The following is a 14,671-nucleotide window of genomic DNA, read 5'->3' as shown; positions in this document are numbered from 1 at the left end:
GGACCAATATGCTTAGAATAGTGGGAGGGGCCCAGACTGGGAAGGGGGTTCTTAGGTAGCCTACCAAGAAGTTCAGATATTGTTTAGAGGCCAGGCAGTGCCTCACACCTATAATCCCAGCACTTTGGAATACTGAGGTGGGTGGATCACTTGAGGTAAGGAGCTCAAGACCAGCCTGGACAACATACAAAATACTAAAAATACAAAAATTAGCCAGGCATGGTGGTGGGTTCCTGTAATCCCAGATACTCAAGAGGCTGAGGCAGGAGAATTGCTTGAACCCAGGAGATGGAGGCTGCAGTGAGCTGAGATTGCACCACTGCACTCTAGCCTGGGTGATAGAGTGAGACTCCATCACACACGCAGACACACACACACACACACACACACACACACACACACACATTGTTTAGATATAAAGTTGGCAAGTAATCCAACTGTTATATGATGGCTACCTTACTGGGTACCTAATAATGAGTAAGATGGGTCTCTGCTGGGTTGAAGTCCACATTTTAGTGAAGGTGACAACTGCAAACTGAATTGCAATATGGTCAAGTCAGTGTCATGAATAAGAGGTGCCAAGAGAGCTTGTGGAAGGGACGCCATCTGGAGGGGTGATATCTGAGGTGAGACTTTAAAGATGAAAGGAAGTTAGCTAAATAGAAAGGTTCTAGGAAAGGTTCAAGGGAGAGGGAACAGCTCTGGCAAAGGCCCTTGAGTCTGAATCAAACTGCCCAAAAGTTGAGGGCCATTGCATTCACATTTTAGTATGAATAATCAGATGGCTTTTTCCCTGGTGTCCAGATAAGCTCAAGGTGCAGTGAGGAATAGATATTTTGACTAAGAGGAGAGTGGAGGCGATTAGAGTTGGTACTCTGCACCCTGGGGATGTTATCATAGAGCCTTACAATGGGGAGGGAGGTCAGAGGTAAAAACCATTTACTTTGAAACGTGGTGTAAGGTGGCCTTCATGTTTTAAAAAGGGGGAAGGGCTCTCCCTTCCCAGATTTCTCCCTTCTGCTTCAGGACTCAGACTGGCTCTTAGCAGAGGGGAGCCTACAGAGAGGAGGTCATATACTAGTGGGTTTTGGACTAAAGGCAGCCCAAAGATGTACTAGTTTTTTGCTCCCTGTACTACTTTTCTTTCTTGCTTGCTTTCTTTTTTTTTTTTTTTTTTTTTTTTATAATGGAACCAACATTTAAAAATAGGATTTCTGCCTTCTCTTAAAACATCAGATGATCTGGTAACAGGGAACAACTGGCTGGAGCTGAGTGGCAGCCACCTCTTTAGAAAGATGTTAATTTGAATTTTGCTATAGTCCCCATCATTCCGTATATATTGCCCTCAACACTGAGAGCCAAGTCACTTGAAAGTCAGTATGATGATGCAAACACCAGGATTCTACATTCATTTGTGGTTTGTGACCTGTGACATTTGTGGATTCGTGACCCTTAGTTTAGAGGTCAGGTATAGGGTTTGTGAATAAAACTTGGGTTTGAATCAGATAAGAACTGTACCAATCTCAAAGACGGTGAATTAAAGATTAAAGAAAATATTGCATGCTTGGCATAATGTGTGGAACACAGCAGCTATTATTAACTCCACTAGGAATGTAAGCTGCAAGAGGGCAGGTAGAAACAGTATTAGTTTAATCCGCTGGGGATATGACATTTAATTCCAATGTAATAGATTTAATTCTTTGTAATATCCCCAGTAACTGGTGAATGAATAAATGAGTAAATGAATGAATGGATGAATGGCGGGAGAGCCTAGCGGGGTTTTAAAGGCTGGAATGGAAAAGAAGGTAGTTATAACATCGTTTCGCTAGGACCTCAGGGTGCAGCCTGGAAGAAAAGCCCGCTGGGACGTACCAGACTCTGCGCTCCGTCGGCACACAGACGGTAAGTATCTGCAATGTCTCCTCGGAGCCAGGCGGGGCTGACTTGCCCAGAACCTGTCAGGGCTATGTCCACCAGCTCTTGCACGGTCTGGTAACTGACAGCATCCTGATTCCTGCATGATCCCGCCTCTGCCATCTGATCAGCAAAGACGGAGACCCACGCCTGGGATCCACCACCCAGAGCGAGCCCAGCCTTTTCCTCCAAGCCTGGACCGCGCCCACACTAGACATGGCCTCCCTCGGGCTTCACGCAGCAGGACCGCGCCCGCAGCCTCCAGACTTCGCGTCCGGCTGGAGAGGCAGCTACCTTCCCACAGTGAACATGGCGGCTGAGGCGACTTCAGCGAGGGGCGGGCGGTGCCAGGAGGCGCGTCACGTGAGCAGCCCAGCTGGGCGGATCGCGCGCGCGCCCGCTCGCCCCGCCGGCCGCCGCTCGCTCGCTGGCTCTGCCGCGCTCTGTGTGTGGGGTTTAGATCCGCCCGACCCGGTGAGGCGCGGCGCGGCGGGATGCGGCGGCGGCCGTGGCGGGGCCGCGGGCCGGGCTGGCGGGCGCGGTGATGAGTGTCTGCGGCCGCCGCCATGTCCAAGGTAACGGCGCCCGGGCCCGGGCCGCCGGCGGCGGCAGGCGGGAAGGAGAAGCGCTCCTTCAGCAAGCGGCTGTTCCGGAGCGGCCGCGCTGGGGGCGGCAGCGCCGGGGGCCCTGGGGCGCCCGGGCCGGCCGCGCCCTCTTCGCCTTCCTCGGCGCGCTCAGTGGGCAGCTTCATGAGCCGCGTCCTCAAGACGCTGTCCACGCTCTCGCACCTTAGCTCCGAGGGCGCCGCCCCGGACCGCGGCGGCCTCCGCAGCTGCTTCCCGCCTGGGCCAGCCGCCGCGCCCACGCCGCCGCCGTGCCCGCCGCCGCCCGCCTCTCCTGCGCCGCCCGCCTGCGCCGCCGAGCCGGTGCCCGGCGTGGCGGGGCTCCGCAACCACGGCAACACGTGCTTCATGAACGCCACGCTGCAGTGCCTCAGCAACACCGAGCTCTTCGCCGAGTACCTGGCGCTGGGCCAGTACCGGACAGGGCGGCCCGAGCCCTCGCCTGACCCCGAGCAGCCTGCGGGCCGCGGCGCGCAGGGCCAGGGCGAGGTCACCGAGCAACTGGCGCACCTGGTGCGGGCCCTCTGGACCCTGGAGTACACCCCGCAGCATAGCCGGGACTTCAAGGTGAGCCGGCGCCCCGCCGCGCCCGGAGTCCCTGGGGCACCAGCCTGCCCAGGTCTTCCTTACCTCGGTTTGCCTTGGCTAGGCAGGCTTCTGCATTGGTTGCTCAGAAGATATGCTGTTATCTACTGTAAGAAGATAGATTCATTCATTCATTCAACATGTATTGCGAGCTTACTACATACGCGGCCGTACCCTGTGATAATAGGCAATGGGAGTGGTGTTGCAATGAACAAGACTATCTGCCTTCATGGAACTTGGAATTTTTGTGGGGTGAGAGTGTTGAGCCTGGTTTCAAATCCTGGTTCTGCCACTTATTAGCAGTGTGACCTCGGGCAGGTTAAGCTGCCTCTCTGTGGTTACCGTTTCTTCACCTGGGACCTGTTTCGTAAGGTGGTTGTGAGCTGCAAACAAGTTGATATATTAGGTCGAATACTGTGAAGTGTCCCATATTTCACGGTTTTTGGTTTACAGATTGGCACTTTTGTAGGGTTTAAACTGATAAGTAAATACTTCAATATCATGTGTATTTGCTGTTATGCTGTTATTTTTGTATTAAACATTTCAAGAAGTTAACGGGATAGTATCAGATAGTGGTTTGAAGAAAGAAAAACCTGCTGTTGTGATTGATGTGTGGACAGGCTACTTTTTATTTTTATTTTATTTTTAGAGACAGGGTCTTGCTCTGTTGCCGACTCTGGAGTGCAATGGTGTGATCATTTGCAACCTCAAACTCCTGGGCTCAAGCGATCCTTCCGCCTCAGCCTCCTGAGTATTTAATAGCTGGGACTACAGAAACATCGCCACACCTGGCTGTTTTTTGTTTTTAAAAAACTTTTGTAGAGACGGGGGTTTTGCTGTGTTGCCCAGGCTGGTCTTGAACTCTTGGCCTCAAGCCACCCTCCCCGCCTTGGCCTCCCAGAGGGCTGGGATTACAGGGATGACCCATACTTCCTGGGGGATATGTATGGCTCTTGGCCAAGCCCTCATTTGTTGTCTGCTGGTGGGGCTGCAAGTGTAGTGAGAGGGTGAGATTTGAGATCCGAGTGGTGGGCTGGGGCTGGATGGTATGGGACCGTTTAGGATGTACTAAGAAATTGGGCCCTTACTCTAAGCGGAAGGGGAAAATGATATGAGATTGTGTAAGGGATACTTTTAGGTGGGACATGGATATGGTATTAAACAGCATGGAATCACACAGGGAGAAAGTTAATTCCTTTTCTTTTTCCTATTCTTATGCCCAGGAGAAAGTCTCAGCTTGATGTTAGCCTGTTTTTAACATCTCTTGTTCACCCTCCACCCCTTTTGTTTTTTAAACAAAGAGAGAACAGGTTTCAAGTCTAGAGGCCTTGGCAGGCACACACAGTAGCTAGAATTGAATAAGGTTATGTTTTTATTGGGTTTCCATTTGTCTTCAATTCATGGCAAAAAGCTACTGGCTTCTCATTAGTGCTATAAAGCTTCTTTATAACATACATTTATTTATGTAAAAGGAGATGATTTTGTTAAAATATAAAAAGGTGACCTAGCTGAGGATCTGCACTTGGTTAAGGTCCTGCTTTCTTGCTGACAAACTACATGGCCAGTGTGCATCTCTCCCCGTTTAATACTTTTTACTTTATGCTACTCAGTGCTGTTTTTCTTGGAAAAAAAATTGTTGCTGTTTGATCTTGGCAATTTGAATGGAAATATTTGACTGAGATAGGGACTGGGAAAAAATGAGATCTATTTCAGAGGTCTCAAAATTATTATTTTTGAGATGGAGTCTTGCTCTGTTGCCCAGGCTGGAGGGCAGTGGCCTAATCTCAGCTCACTGCAACCTCTGCTTCCCAGGTTCAAGCTATTCTCCTCTCTCAGCCTCCTGAGTAGCTGGGACTACAGGTGCCCACCACCACGCCCAGCTAATTTTTGTATTTTAGTAGAGACGGGGTTTCACCATATTGGTCAGGCTGTTCTTGAACTCCTGACTTAAGGTGATCCACCTGCCTCAGCCTCCCAAAGTGCTGGGATTACAGGCAGGAGCCACCGTGCCCAGCTGAAATTAGAAAGTAGAGGAGAATGGTAAGGGGAACTAGCTACTGTGGGCTCCCCGCCCCCCATCCTGCCCCTCTGTAAACTTTTCAAGGTCAGAGCCTAGCATTTAAGTTTGGTTTTCTCCTCTTTTCCAAAATGTTAGAAAATCAGTTTCTAACAGCATCTTTGTATGTGAACATTTCCATTGCTTTTTATGAGTTTGTGTTCACTTTTTTATCCATTAAGCTGTGAGCAGAAATGGGTCAATAGTTCTAGAAGTACAGAGACTGATTTATAGGCTTGCTTTGGCAGACATGAACAGATTCTTAGAGGCCTGGCTTTTTAAAAAATGTGATCTCCTGAACCTTAAGTAGGTTTCACTCTGCATTCATTCATTCACTTCCCATTTATTGAAGGCTTACTAAGTTAGGAATGCCTTCAGCACAAGAAAGAAAAATTCCGAATGATAGTGCCTTAAGGAGTAAAAACGTTTCAATTGGCAATTCGCACACACAGTGATTCTGGAGGTGGATGGTTCTTTGGTTCGATGGGCCCAACAAGGATACAGATTTCTGTATTTCCATCCTGTTGTCTTTTTAGCTATCATTGGCTTTTTGTTCTTACGTTTGTCACCTCATGGTTGTCCAGTGATGGCAGCCACAGCACCCGGCATTCTACCCAGGAAGGCAGGAAGTCATCAGGGAAATAAAAATTCTTCCAGAAGCTCCCTCAGCAGGCTTCTGCTGACATCTCATTGACTATAACCCTGTCAGTTGCCTGTCATAGAGGATGGAGGGTGGATATATGGGTTTTCCTGTCTTCATAGAGGAGATAAGTAAAGAAGGGGTTTACCTCCCAGGCAGCTTTGAAGAGAGCTGAGTCTAGTGGGATCTGGGAAGTTCCCTGAGACAGCGCTTCTCACGCCTCAGTGTGCACATAATTCACTTGGGGATTTTGCTACAAAGCAAATTGAGATTCAGTAGAGCTGGAGTGGTAACCGAGATTCTGCATTTCTAACAAGTTCTCTGGCGATGCGGGTGCTTTTGGCCCAAGGACCATCCTGTGAATAGCAGGCACCAAGGAAGGAAGAAAGCGTCACAGAAAAGGTGGCTCCTGAACAGTGTTCTGAAAGATGAATAAAAATTTGCGGGGCAAGGAAGAGGTGGAATGGCATGAAAGAGCGTGTGGTTTTGGGGAATAGACATTTAGTGGCTGGCTGCGCCATAGAGAGCAGTGGGGGTGCAGGAAGCCTGGGAGAAGCGTATTGGAAATACACTGTGAAGCATTTTGTGAGCTGTGCTGGTTTGGATTCATTCTCCTGAAGTTGAGAATCCAGAGTTGATTTTTCAGCAAGGAAGTGGTATAATTCGAATTTTTCCCCTTTTTAATTCTCCCTGTTAGGTAACTGTGGAGGATTGATTAGTTTTTAAGAAATGTTTCATTGTAGCCAAATTTGACGGGTATTATTTGAGTATAAAGAAAGTTGAACACCAAGGCAGGACACAGTGGCTCATGCCTGTGATCCCAGCACTTTGGGAGGCCAAGGTGGGTAGATCACTTGAGGCCAAGAATTTGAGACCAGCCTGGACAACATGGTGAAACCCCCTCTCTACTAAAAAAATTAAAAAATTAGCTGAATGTGGTGGCACACACCTGTAGTCCCAGCTACTCCAGAGGCTGAGGCACGAGAATCGCCTGAACCCAGGAGGTAGAGGTTGCAGTGAGTCAAGATCATGCCACTGCATTCCAGCCTGGGCGACAGAGCAAGACTGCCAAAAAAAAAAAAAAAAAAAAAAAAGAAAAAAAGAAAAATTAAAAGAAAGAAAGTTAGACACCAGAAGTTGGACATGAGGCATACCTCACTGCTCACTGTGCTTCGCTTGCTTGGAGCAGACATTGTTATTTCACTCTGATATTCTTCACTTTCAGATCGCTCACATTCAGCCTTAAAATCCAGCTCAGTTCTGGGCTCCAGGCAGCCACCACCAGTTGGTTGAAGTTGGCAGAGGAGTTGAGATGGTTTGTCTTGAGGTTAGAAAGCACTTACTAGGTCTTTGAATGTGCTTTTGTTATCTTAAAACTTAAAGTTACTAACGATTTTCTTTGTAAGTTTTTCAATTAGAATTCTTTCTTCCTTTCTAATCACATTGATTTGAATTTTAGAAGCTTGCCAATAGACAGTTCTTGGTTTTGGATGGGCTAGATGGTTGTTAAAGTTGGGTTTTCATTTCCCAGGATGAAATGAGTTGACTAGCTCAACCTTGATAGGCTTTAAAAAACATCTCTAGCCACTACCTTTGTCCTTTCTCTTTTTACACAGATTTTTTTTTTTTCCTACTCTTAGAGCACTGGTTTTCAGCATGGGCACTTTTGCCTGTCCTCACCCCACCCTGCTCCCACTCCCTGGGACGTTTGTCAATGTCTGAAGCCATACTTGGTTGTCACAACTGGGATCAGGGTGCTACTGGCATGTGGTGGGTAGATTCCAGGGATGCTGCTAAATGTCACACAGTGTGCAGGACAGCCCCTCTTAATAAAGGATTTTTCAGCCCAAAGTGTCAATAGTGCTGAGGTGAGAAACTATTGGAGGAATGTTTGGAGACTCAGCATAAGTTTCCTTTGCTTCCCCAGCCTTTAAAATGATTACCTTGCTTACCCCCACCTTTGTCTTCCATTGATCATGAGTGTGTGTGTGTATGTGTTTGCAGCAGTGCTAGGGTAAAACTTAGACTTCATTGGCAGGACCCTTGTATCACTTTCTTGGTAAAATAGTGGGAGTAGATAAATCACTTTGAGTATATAGTATGCTGTTTTAAAGAGAAATCAGCTTATTGCTTTCATGGGTGCCCCAGATTCTTACAAATGCTTTCTGAGTTTTAGTACCCAGAGCCCTTTTGCAATAAATAAAAAGATGGATGGTCATCTTTCAAGCAAGAAAGATAAATTTTATGGCAGCCGTTTTTAAACTGTGCTGGCGAAGAACAGCTAGAACAGAGTGATCTATTGATAAAAGAATTGTGGGGACTCCTTCCAAATTTGCAGTGAAACAAATAGTAATTGATGAATAGAATTCTCTCTCCCATATTTTTTTTCTTGAACTTTGGTGCCTTGTGGTGCTGTTTTATTAGTGAGAATTCTCAAGTTACAAAAGGAACAAAAGAGACTAGTGGTGAACAACCTGACAATTGGAGGCCCACATGTGCTTTTCCCAGCCTGCTTTTCCATGCAGTCATGCTGGGGGCTCTGGTGCTATGCTGCAAAACCATGATACACAGTTTTTTTCTGGTTTGTGTCAAGTTCTTTAGTGATATTTCAGTGTTTTCCACAAAGCACACTGACTTCAGGGTGTCCCTTGGGGAAAAAAAGGAAATTGTGTAGGTCACATTTAGCTTTGTGACAGAATATAAAATAGTACATCCCTTCCTGGTCAATTCTCTGGTCCGTCAAACGCTGTCACTTGAGTTTAGCAAAGCTCCAGATCTCAGGGAGAAAGATGATATAGAATCATGAAGTTTTAGATTTAGGAGACTCAGATGTGGTATGAGTACCCCCTAGCCTTTCAAGATGAGGGAACTGAGCTCACCTGCTGACTAGAGGGTGGCAGAACCAGAGTTCTGATTTCCACTGATTGTCAACTCTGTGTACCCCTGTGCTGCTGGTGCACACACTGGGTCCTGGGCCTGGGGTGGCCTTATCAGTACAAGCACTGAGACGACAGGTCTCAACATAACACACACACCAGCAGAGGGGACGTGTTGAAACGTGTAACATTTTTTTCCTCTGAGACTGTGGTGCTGAATTGGAGTGAAAATAAGGTCATCTGCAGCTAGCTTCACATTTGTGCCATTGCACCTCAGGCTTAGGTGTCTTTCTTAAAACGCAGTCCTTTCAGACTGTTTCAACACATATGTCAACACGAGTGGATCTCTCTCCAGTAAGCCTTGAGCTGTTTGCCACATCTTAGCAAGTTTGGTAAAAGGGAAGTGTAAGAATTACAAGAAATTTTCCAAGAGGACTAATTGAGGAATAAAAATACATGGAATAGTGATAGAACTCTGTATTTGCAGACTTAAATCACATTTGCTGCACAGTTATTGTGTGTACAGGGGTTAGTTTAGGTGAGGGACTGGGAATAGAGGATTAAGTGCAAAGGTTATAGGACTAGGTTCTTGCTCTCAGCCCTCAGAGAACTTAGCTGCTTATAGGGAAGCTGTTTTAAGTTGTACTGATGAGGAAGGTTCACTGGGAGCTCAGAGAGGGGTGAGATCATTGTGTACGAAAGTGTAAGTAGAAAGATTCATTTATTCATCCTTTATTTGTTGTCAGCAATTAAGCGTCTACAAATTTGAGTTTCTAACTTCATGCCACATATTGTACAAGTCATTTGTTATATAGTGGTAAACAGAGTATGTGATAATGTTAAGAAAAATTGCAAAAGGCATGTGGTCCCTTCCTTCATGGAACTTTTATTGCCACAGAAGAGGCAGATATTATTCAGTAAACACTGGTAAATATGAAATTAAAAATTACAGTAGGCCAGACATGGTGGCGTGCACCTGTAATCCTAGCATTTTGGGAGGCTGAGGCAGGCAGATCGCTTGAGCCCAGGAGTTCAAGACTAGCCTGGGCAATGGGCGATACCCTGGCTTTACAAAAAAATAGAAAAATTAGCTGGGCCTGGTGGCACACACCTGTGGTTTCAGCTACTTTGGAGACTGAGGTGGAAAGACCACCTGAGCCAAGAGGTCCAGACTGTAGTAAGCTGAGATTGTGCCACTGCCCTCTGGACTGGGCAACAGAGTGAGACCCTGTGTCAAAAAAAAAAATTATTGTGTAAGTGTTAAAGAGGAATAGATAAGGTACATGGGAAGGAATGATGGGTGTGACCAGGCAGGAGGAATAAAATACAGAAGGCTCTGTAGTTGGAAAGTGCTGAGGGTACACTTAAAAGTCTGACAGATCTTATTTGCAGCTAGAAAGCCAGGAGGAGAGTAGGATGGAGGAGTTGGAAAGAGGGATAGGAGCCAGGTAGGCAGAGGCTGAATCTGCCTTGTGTAGCTGTAGTGCCTTGTAGACCAAGGTAAGGGGTTTTGATTTTATTCTAAGAGAGCTGGGGGCTGTTGTAGGCTTTCAACAGAGTCCTGGTACGTAGGATCTTATGAAAATGTGAAGTCATTCTGGGCACTGAATAGTGAGTAGAATGGAGGCAGAGACCAGTTAGGAGGTTTTTGTGATGGCCTGGGTAAAAGGGATGATGGAGGGAGTGGAGAAGTGGATGGATTTGAGATATGTCTGGAGGTAGACTCTTGACAGGACCTGCTAATGGACTGATTTGGGGCAAGACACTGGGGCAGAAGACACTGAGGAGAGCTTCGAGAATAACTCCCAACAGTTTTCCCAGGCAACTGGGTGATTGCTGGGGCTATATACTTATCTGAGGAGAAGCAGTTTTGGGAGAGTCAGGAGTTCAGGTTCAGATTTGTTAAACAGTACACTTACAAGATGTCAAGTAGGCAGCTGGGTAAGGGAGTCAGAAGATAAAATAAACATTTTGGAGTCATCACCAGTAGATGGTATTTAATGCCATGGGATACAGACTTAGAATGGGATTTGAAGATAAATGAAACTTTGCTAGTTAAGGCGAAGAGAGATGACATTCTAGGTTGCTAGGGAAATATTCTGAGCAGAGGCATAGATATAGCATGGTCTGGGGACTGAGAGCCTTGATTTGGAGCAGAGATTCTCAGCCTTGGCACTGTTGGTATTTTGGGCTGGATAATTCTTTGTTGTTGGGGGCTGTCCTGGCAATGTAGGATGTTTAGCAGAATCCCTGGCCTTTACCCACTAGATGTGGTTGTACTCCCCCCCATTCCAAGTCATGGCAATAAAAACTGTCTCCAGATAGCAAATGTCCCTGGGCAGCAAAATTGAGAACCACTGATTTGGAATGAAGGGGACATAAATTTAGATGACTGGGAAGAGGAGAGGGGGAAAATTATGGATGGCTTTGAGAGTCTGTCACAACAGTTTAGCCTTGAGGCTGCAATCAGTAGTGATTCAATTGAGGCTTCTTGAGTTGTGCAGAGAGACTGATTTGATGAAAATGATTTTAGAAAAATGGGTCTGATGGTGAGTAAAAATGAATCAAATGGAGGAGAAAATAAATACAGGGAGAAAACAATCACAGGAATGAAGTAAGGGAAAGAAGGAGGAAAGGTGAATCCAGGAGACACTTTGGAGGACATTGGACATTATTAGGAAATGACACGAGGTGGAATGGTAAAGGGAATACTGAGATTTTAGGCCAAGGTGACAAAGAAATAATAGGGATATCTGATAGAAATTTAATAGCTGATAGAAATTGAGCATTTAGAAAGGGAAGTGGTTTGTGGAGCATGAGGAGCAGAAAGATTGTGCATTTAATTTGAATATATGGGGCTGGGAGTCATAGAATATGACCTTCCCACTTAAGAGAGGAAGTCTTAATAGATAGTTGGAAATTAGGTGCAATTTAGGACTAGCTGTATAGACTTGGATTCAGCTGCATGAGGTGATAATTGAAGCCAGGAGCATATTTAGAAGGTCTGAAGCCCATGACTAAGCCTTTGAGGGAAACTAAAAATGAGTGGACAGGAGGAGAGAGAGGATTTCTTAAGGGGCAGTCAGAGAAGTATCAGGAAAACCAGGAGGGCAGAGTCATGACATCTGGTTTGCTTTACAGTTTGACTGCTTCCTCTTAGTGCTGAATACAGTGTAGAGCTGCAAAAATATTATTTTATTTTATTTTTTATTTTGAGATGGAGTCTCACTCTGTCGCCCAGGCTGGAGTGCAGTGGTGTGATCTCATCTCACTGCAACCTCTGCCTCCGGGGTTCAAGTGATTCTCCTGCCTCAGCCTCGAGAGTAGCTGGGATTACAGGCATGCACCACCATGCCCAGCTAATTTTTGTATTTTAGTAGAGATGGAGTTTCACCATGTTGTCCAGGCTTGGTCTCGAGCTCCTCAGGTGATCTATCTACCTCAGCCTCCCAAAGTGCTGGGATTTACAGGTGTGAGCCACCGCACCTGGCCTGAAATATCAATTTATGCCCATAAAGAAACAAATCAGGTTGGCATTTTGCAGACAGAATATAGATTTATTAAGTCCACAGATTTATTGAGCACATTTCTTGTGCTGGTCCTACATTACAAGGCACTGGGAACGTGAAGATGAGTGAAGTGGCCCATGCCCTCAAGGAATTCAGGATTTAGAAGGGAAGACAAATGGGTATAAAAATAATCGAATTAGGGTGGGATGAGTGCTGGGACAGTGCTGTCCAAACCTAGGAGTGAGGTCACCTGAGGGAGGAATGGGGGCCTGTTGAGTGCCTGAAGAAACAATACCTGCTCTGTGTCTTGAAGGATTTGGTAGGAATCTTCTAGGTGGACAGGGGAACAGTGGGAAAGCCCTTTGCAGGGCAGCAGACCCTTCAAGTGCAAAGGTTTGGAACCTCAAGCAACGTGGCTTCTTCAGAAAATTTCAAGGTCTAGGGCGGTTGTAGTGGAAGGGTGGTGGTTGACAAGGTAGGATGGGAGGAGGCTCACTGAGTGATGGTTTGGGCAGGGCTGGATCTTCCACCTGTGGAAATCTGTGGGTGCCATGTCTCAGAATAGCATCCTGCAAAGGCAAGCACCAAATAATTTTAGACGAGCTTGTGGTGTGACTGTCTTTTTATTTTATTTTATTTTTGAGACGGAGGTTCGCTGTTGTTACCCAGACTGGAGTGCAATGGCACGATCTCAGCTCACGGCAACCTCCGCCTTCTGGGTTTAAGCAATTCTCCTGCTTCAGCCTCCCGAGTAGCTGGGACTACAGGCATGCACCACCAAAGAATGGTCACTCAGAAGCTAGGGACATGGAGGATGGGTTGAGTAATGATGAGAGAGGGGAAGGGACAGAATCTGGTTCAGGACAAACTATGTATCTTAGCCTCTTTGAAACTGGTCACATTTGGGAAACTGAAGCAATTTATAACTTTTCAAAGATAATAAATTCTATTTTAGACATGTTATATTTGTGGTTCCTTGGTAATTCATGAGGGAAAATATTTGGTAGTTTAGGATAGAGTTTCGGCTAGAGATTTCTGTTTGTTAGAAAACTCCAATTCTGATGTTTTTTAAAAAAATGTCTCTCCAACCAACAATGTAAACTAGAACAAATCTGTCTGATTTGACCTAGTTTGGTTCTTTATACATTTGCAGGGGCAGAGCTTCAACTTGTACTCAGGGCAGTGTGACATACATGCTCTTACTCTGTGGAACACATTGCCCTAAGGTGCCATTGATTTACATTTTTGTACCTCTTGTCCACTTACAATATTTTACATAGTTGTTATTCTGGTCAGACCATTTTGGATTCTGATTTTTAAGTGCAACTTGTAAAACATTTTTTAACGTATCTAAAGAACATTCATAATACTGTCTAATGTTTAATGATTTATATGGTATTATCACATTGCTAAGTGATAATTTACTCATTCTATCCTCTTACTTTGGGCACTTTCCTCCCTACTCTCTCTTTTTTTTTATTTTTTATTTTTATTTTTTTATTATTTTTTTTTTGCCAATCAGTTTGAGCTTATGAGGTTAGCCTTGAACTGATGACCTCGCCTTCGCGAGTGCCATGACCTCCGGCGGGAGCCACTTTGGACCCCCTCTCTTTTTTTTTAAACTGTAATGAATATGAATCATGTTAATAGCTTTTTGCTTTTTTGGGTTGTTTCTTTAGGATATGTTTCCAGACATATCCATAGAACATAAAAAATGTATGGACATCTTTTTGATTTCTTATGTGTTATCTTATGTTGCAAAGAAAAGAAATTACAAAAATTATAGTGCTGCTAGGTGATGGTAATCTTTACCCAGTGCAGTAAATGGTACATGTTGGGTACTTAGAAACCATTGGTAGAATGAGTTTGGTTTTGTAATTTAAATTTGTTATATCTGTTCTTTGCTCATTTATCTCTTAGCATTTAAAAACATTTTTTATTTTAGTAAAATAGGCACAACATAAAATGTACCATTATAAGTATTCAATCCAGTGGCATTAGGTACAGACAGTGTTGTACAACCATCTCTCTATTTCAAGAACTTTTTTGTTGTCCCAAACAGAAGCTTTGTATGCATTAAACAGTAACTCATCTCTAGTCCTCAGTAACCTCTATTTTTCTTCTGTCTCTACAAATTTACCTATTCTAGGTACCTTATAAAAAGGGAATCATACAATATAATATGCAAAAATGTTTTGTCTGTCTTATTTTACTTAAAATAATGGTTTCAGGGTTCATCCCTGTTATAGCATGTGTCAGAATTTCATTTCTTTTTATGGCTGAATACTATTCATATGTATATTCTTTTATCTGCCAGTAGATACTTGGATTTTTTCCAACTTTAGGATATTGTGAATAATGATACTGTGAATATTGATGTACGAGTATCTGTTTGAGTTCTTGTTTTCAATTTTTTCAGATTATATGATAATTCTATGTTTAACTTTTTGAGGGACTGTCAAACTATC

At 44.9% G+C, this 14,671-nt stretch overlaps 1 protein-coding gene across 1 annotated transcript in view; it reads left to right on the top strand.

Annotated features, from left to right (window-relative positions):
• Positions 1 to 2,296: 2,296 nt before the first annotated feature.
• Positions 2,297 to 14,671, top strand: part of USP31 (ubiquitin specific peptidase 31) — a 76,360-nt gene continuing 63,985 nt past the window's right edge. Inside the window, exon 1 of the mRNA XM_009009312.5 lies at positions 2,297 to 3,104. Coding sequence (XP_009007560.4) covers positions 2,481 to 3,104 — 624 coding nt within the window. The 5' untranslated portion in view covers positions 2,297 to 2,480. The remainder of the gene's footprint in view (positions 3,105 to 14,671) is intronic.

This window comes from Callithrix jacchus, chromosome 12, assembly GCF_049354715.1.
Source record: "Callithrix jacchus isolate 240 chromosome 12, calJac240_pri, whole genome shotgun sequence".
Lineage (NCBI taxonomy): Eukaryota > Metazoa > Chordata > Mammalia > Primates > Cebidae > Callithrix > Callithrix jacchus.
The sequence above is the reverse complement of the archived record's forward strand: the minus strand, read 5'-3'. Positions and strand labels throughout refer to the sequence as shown.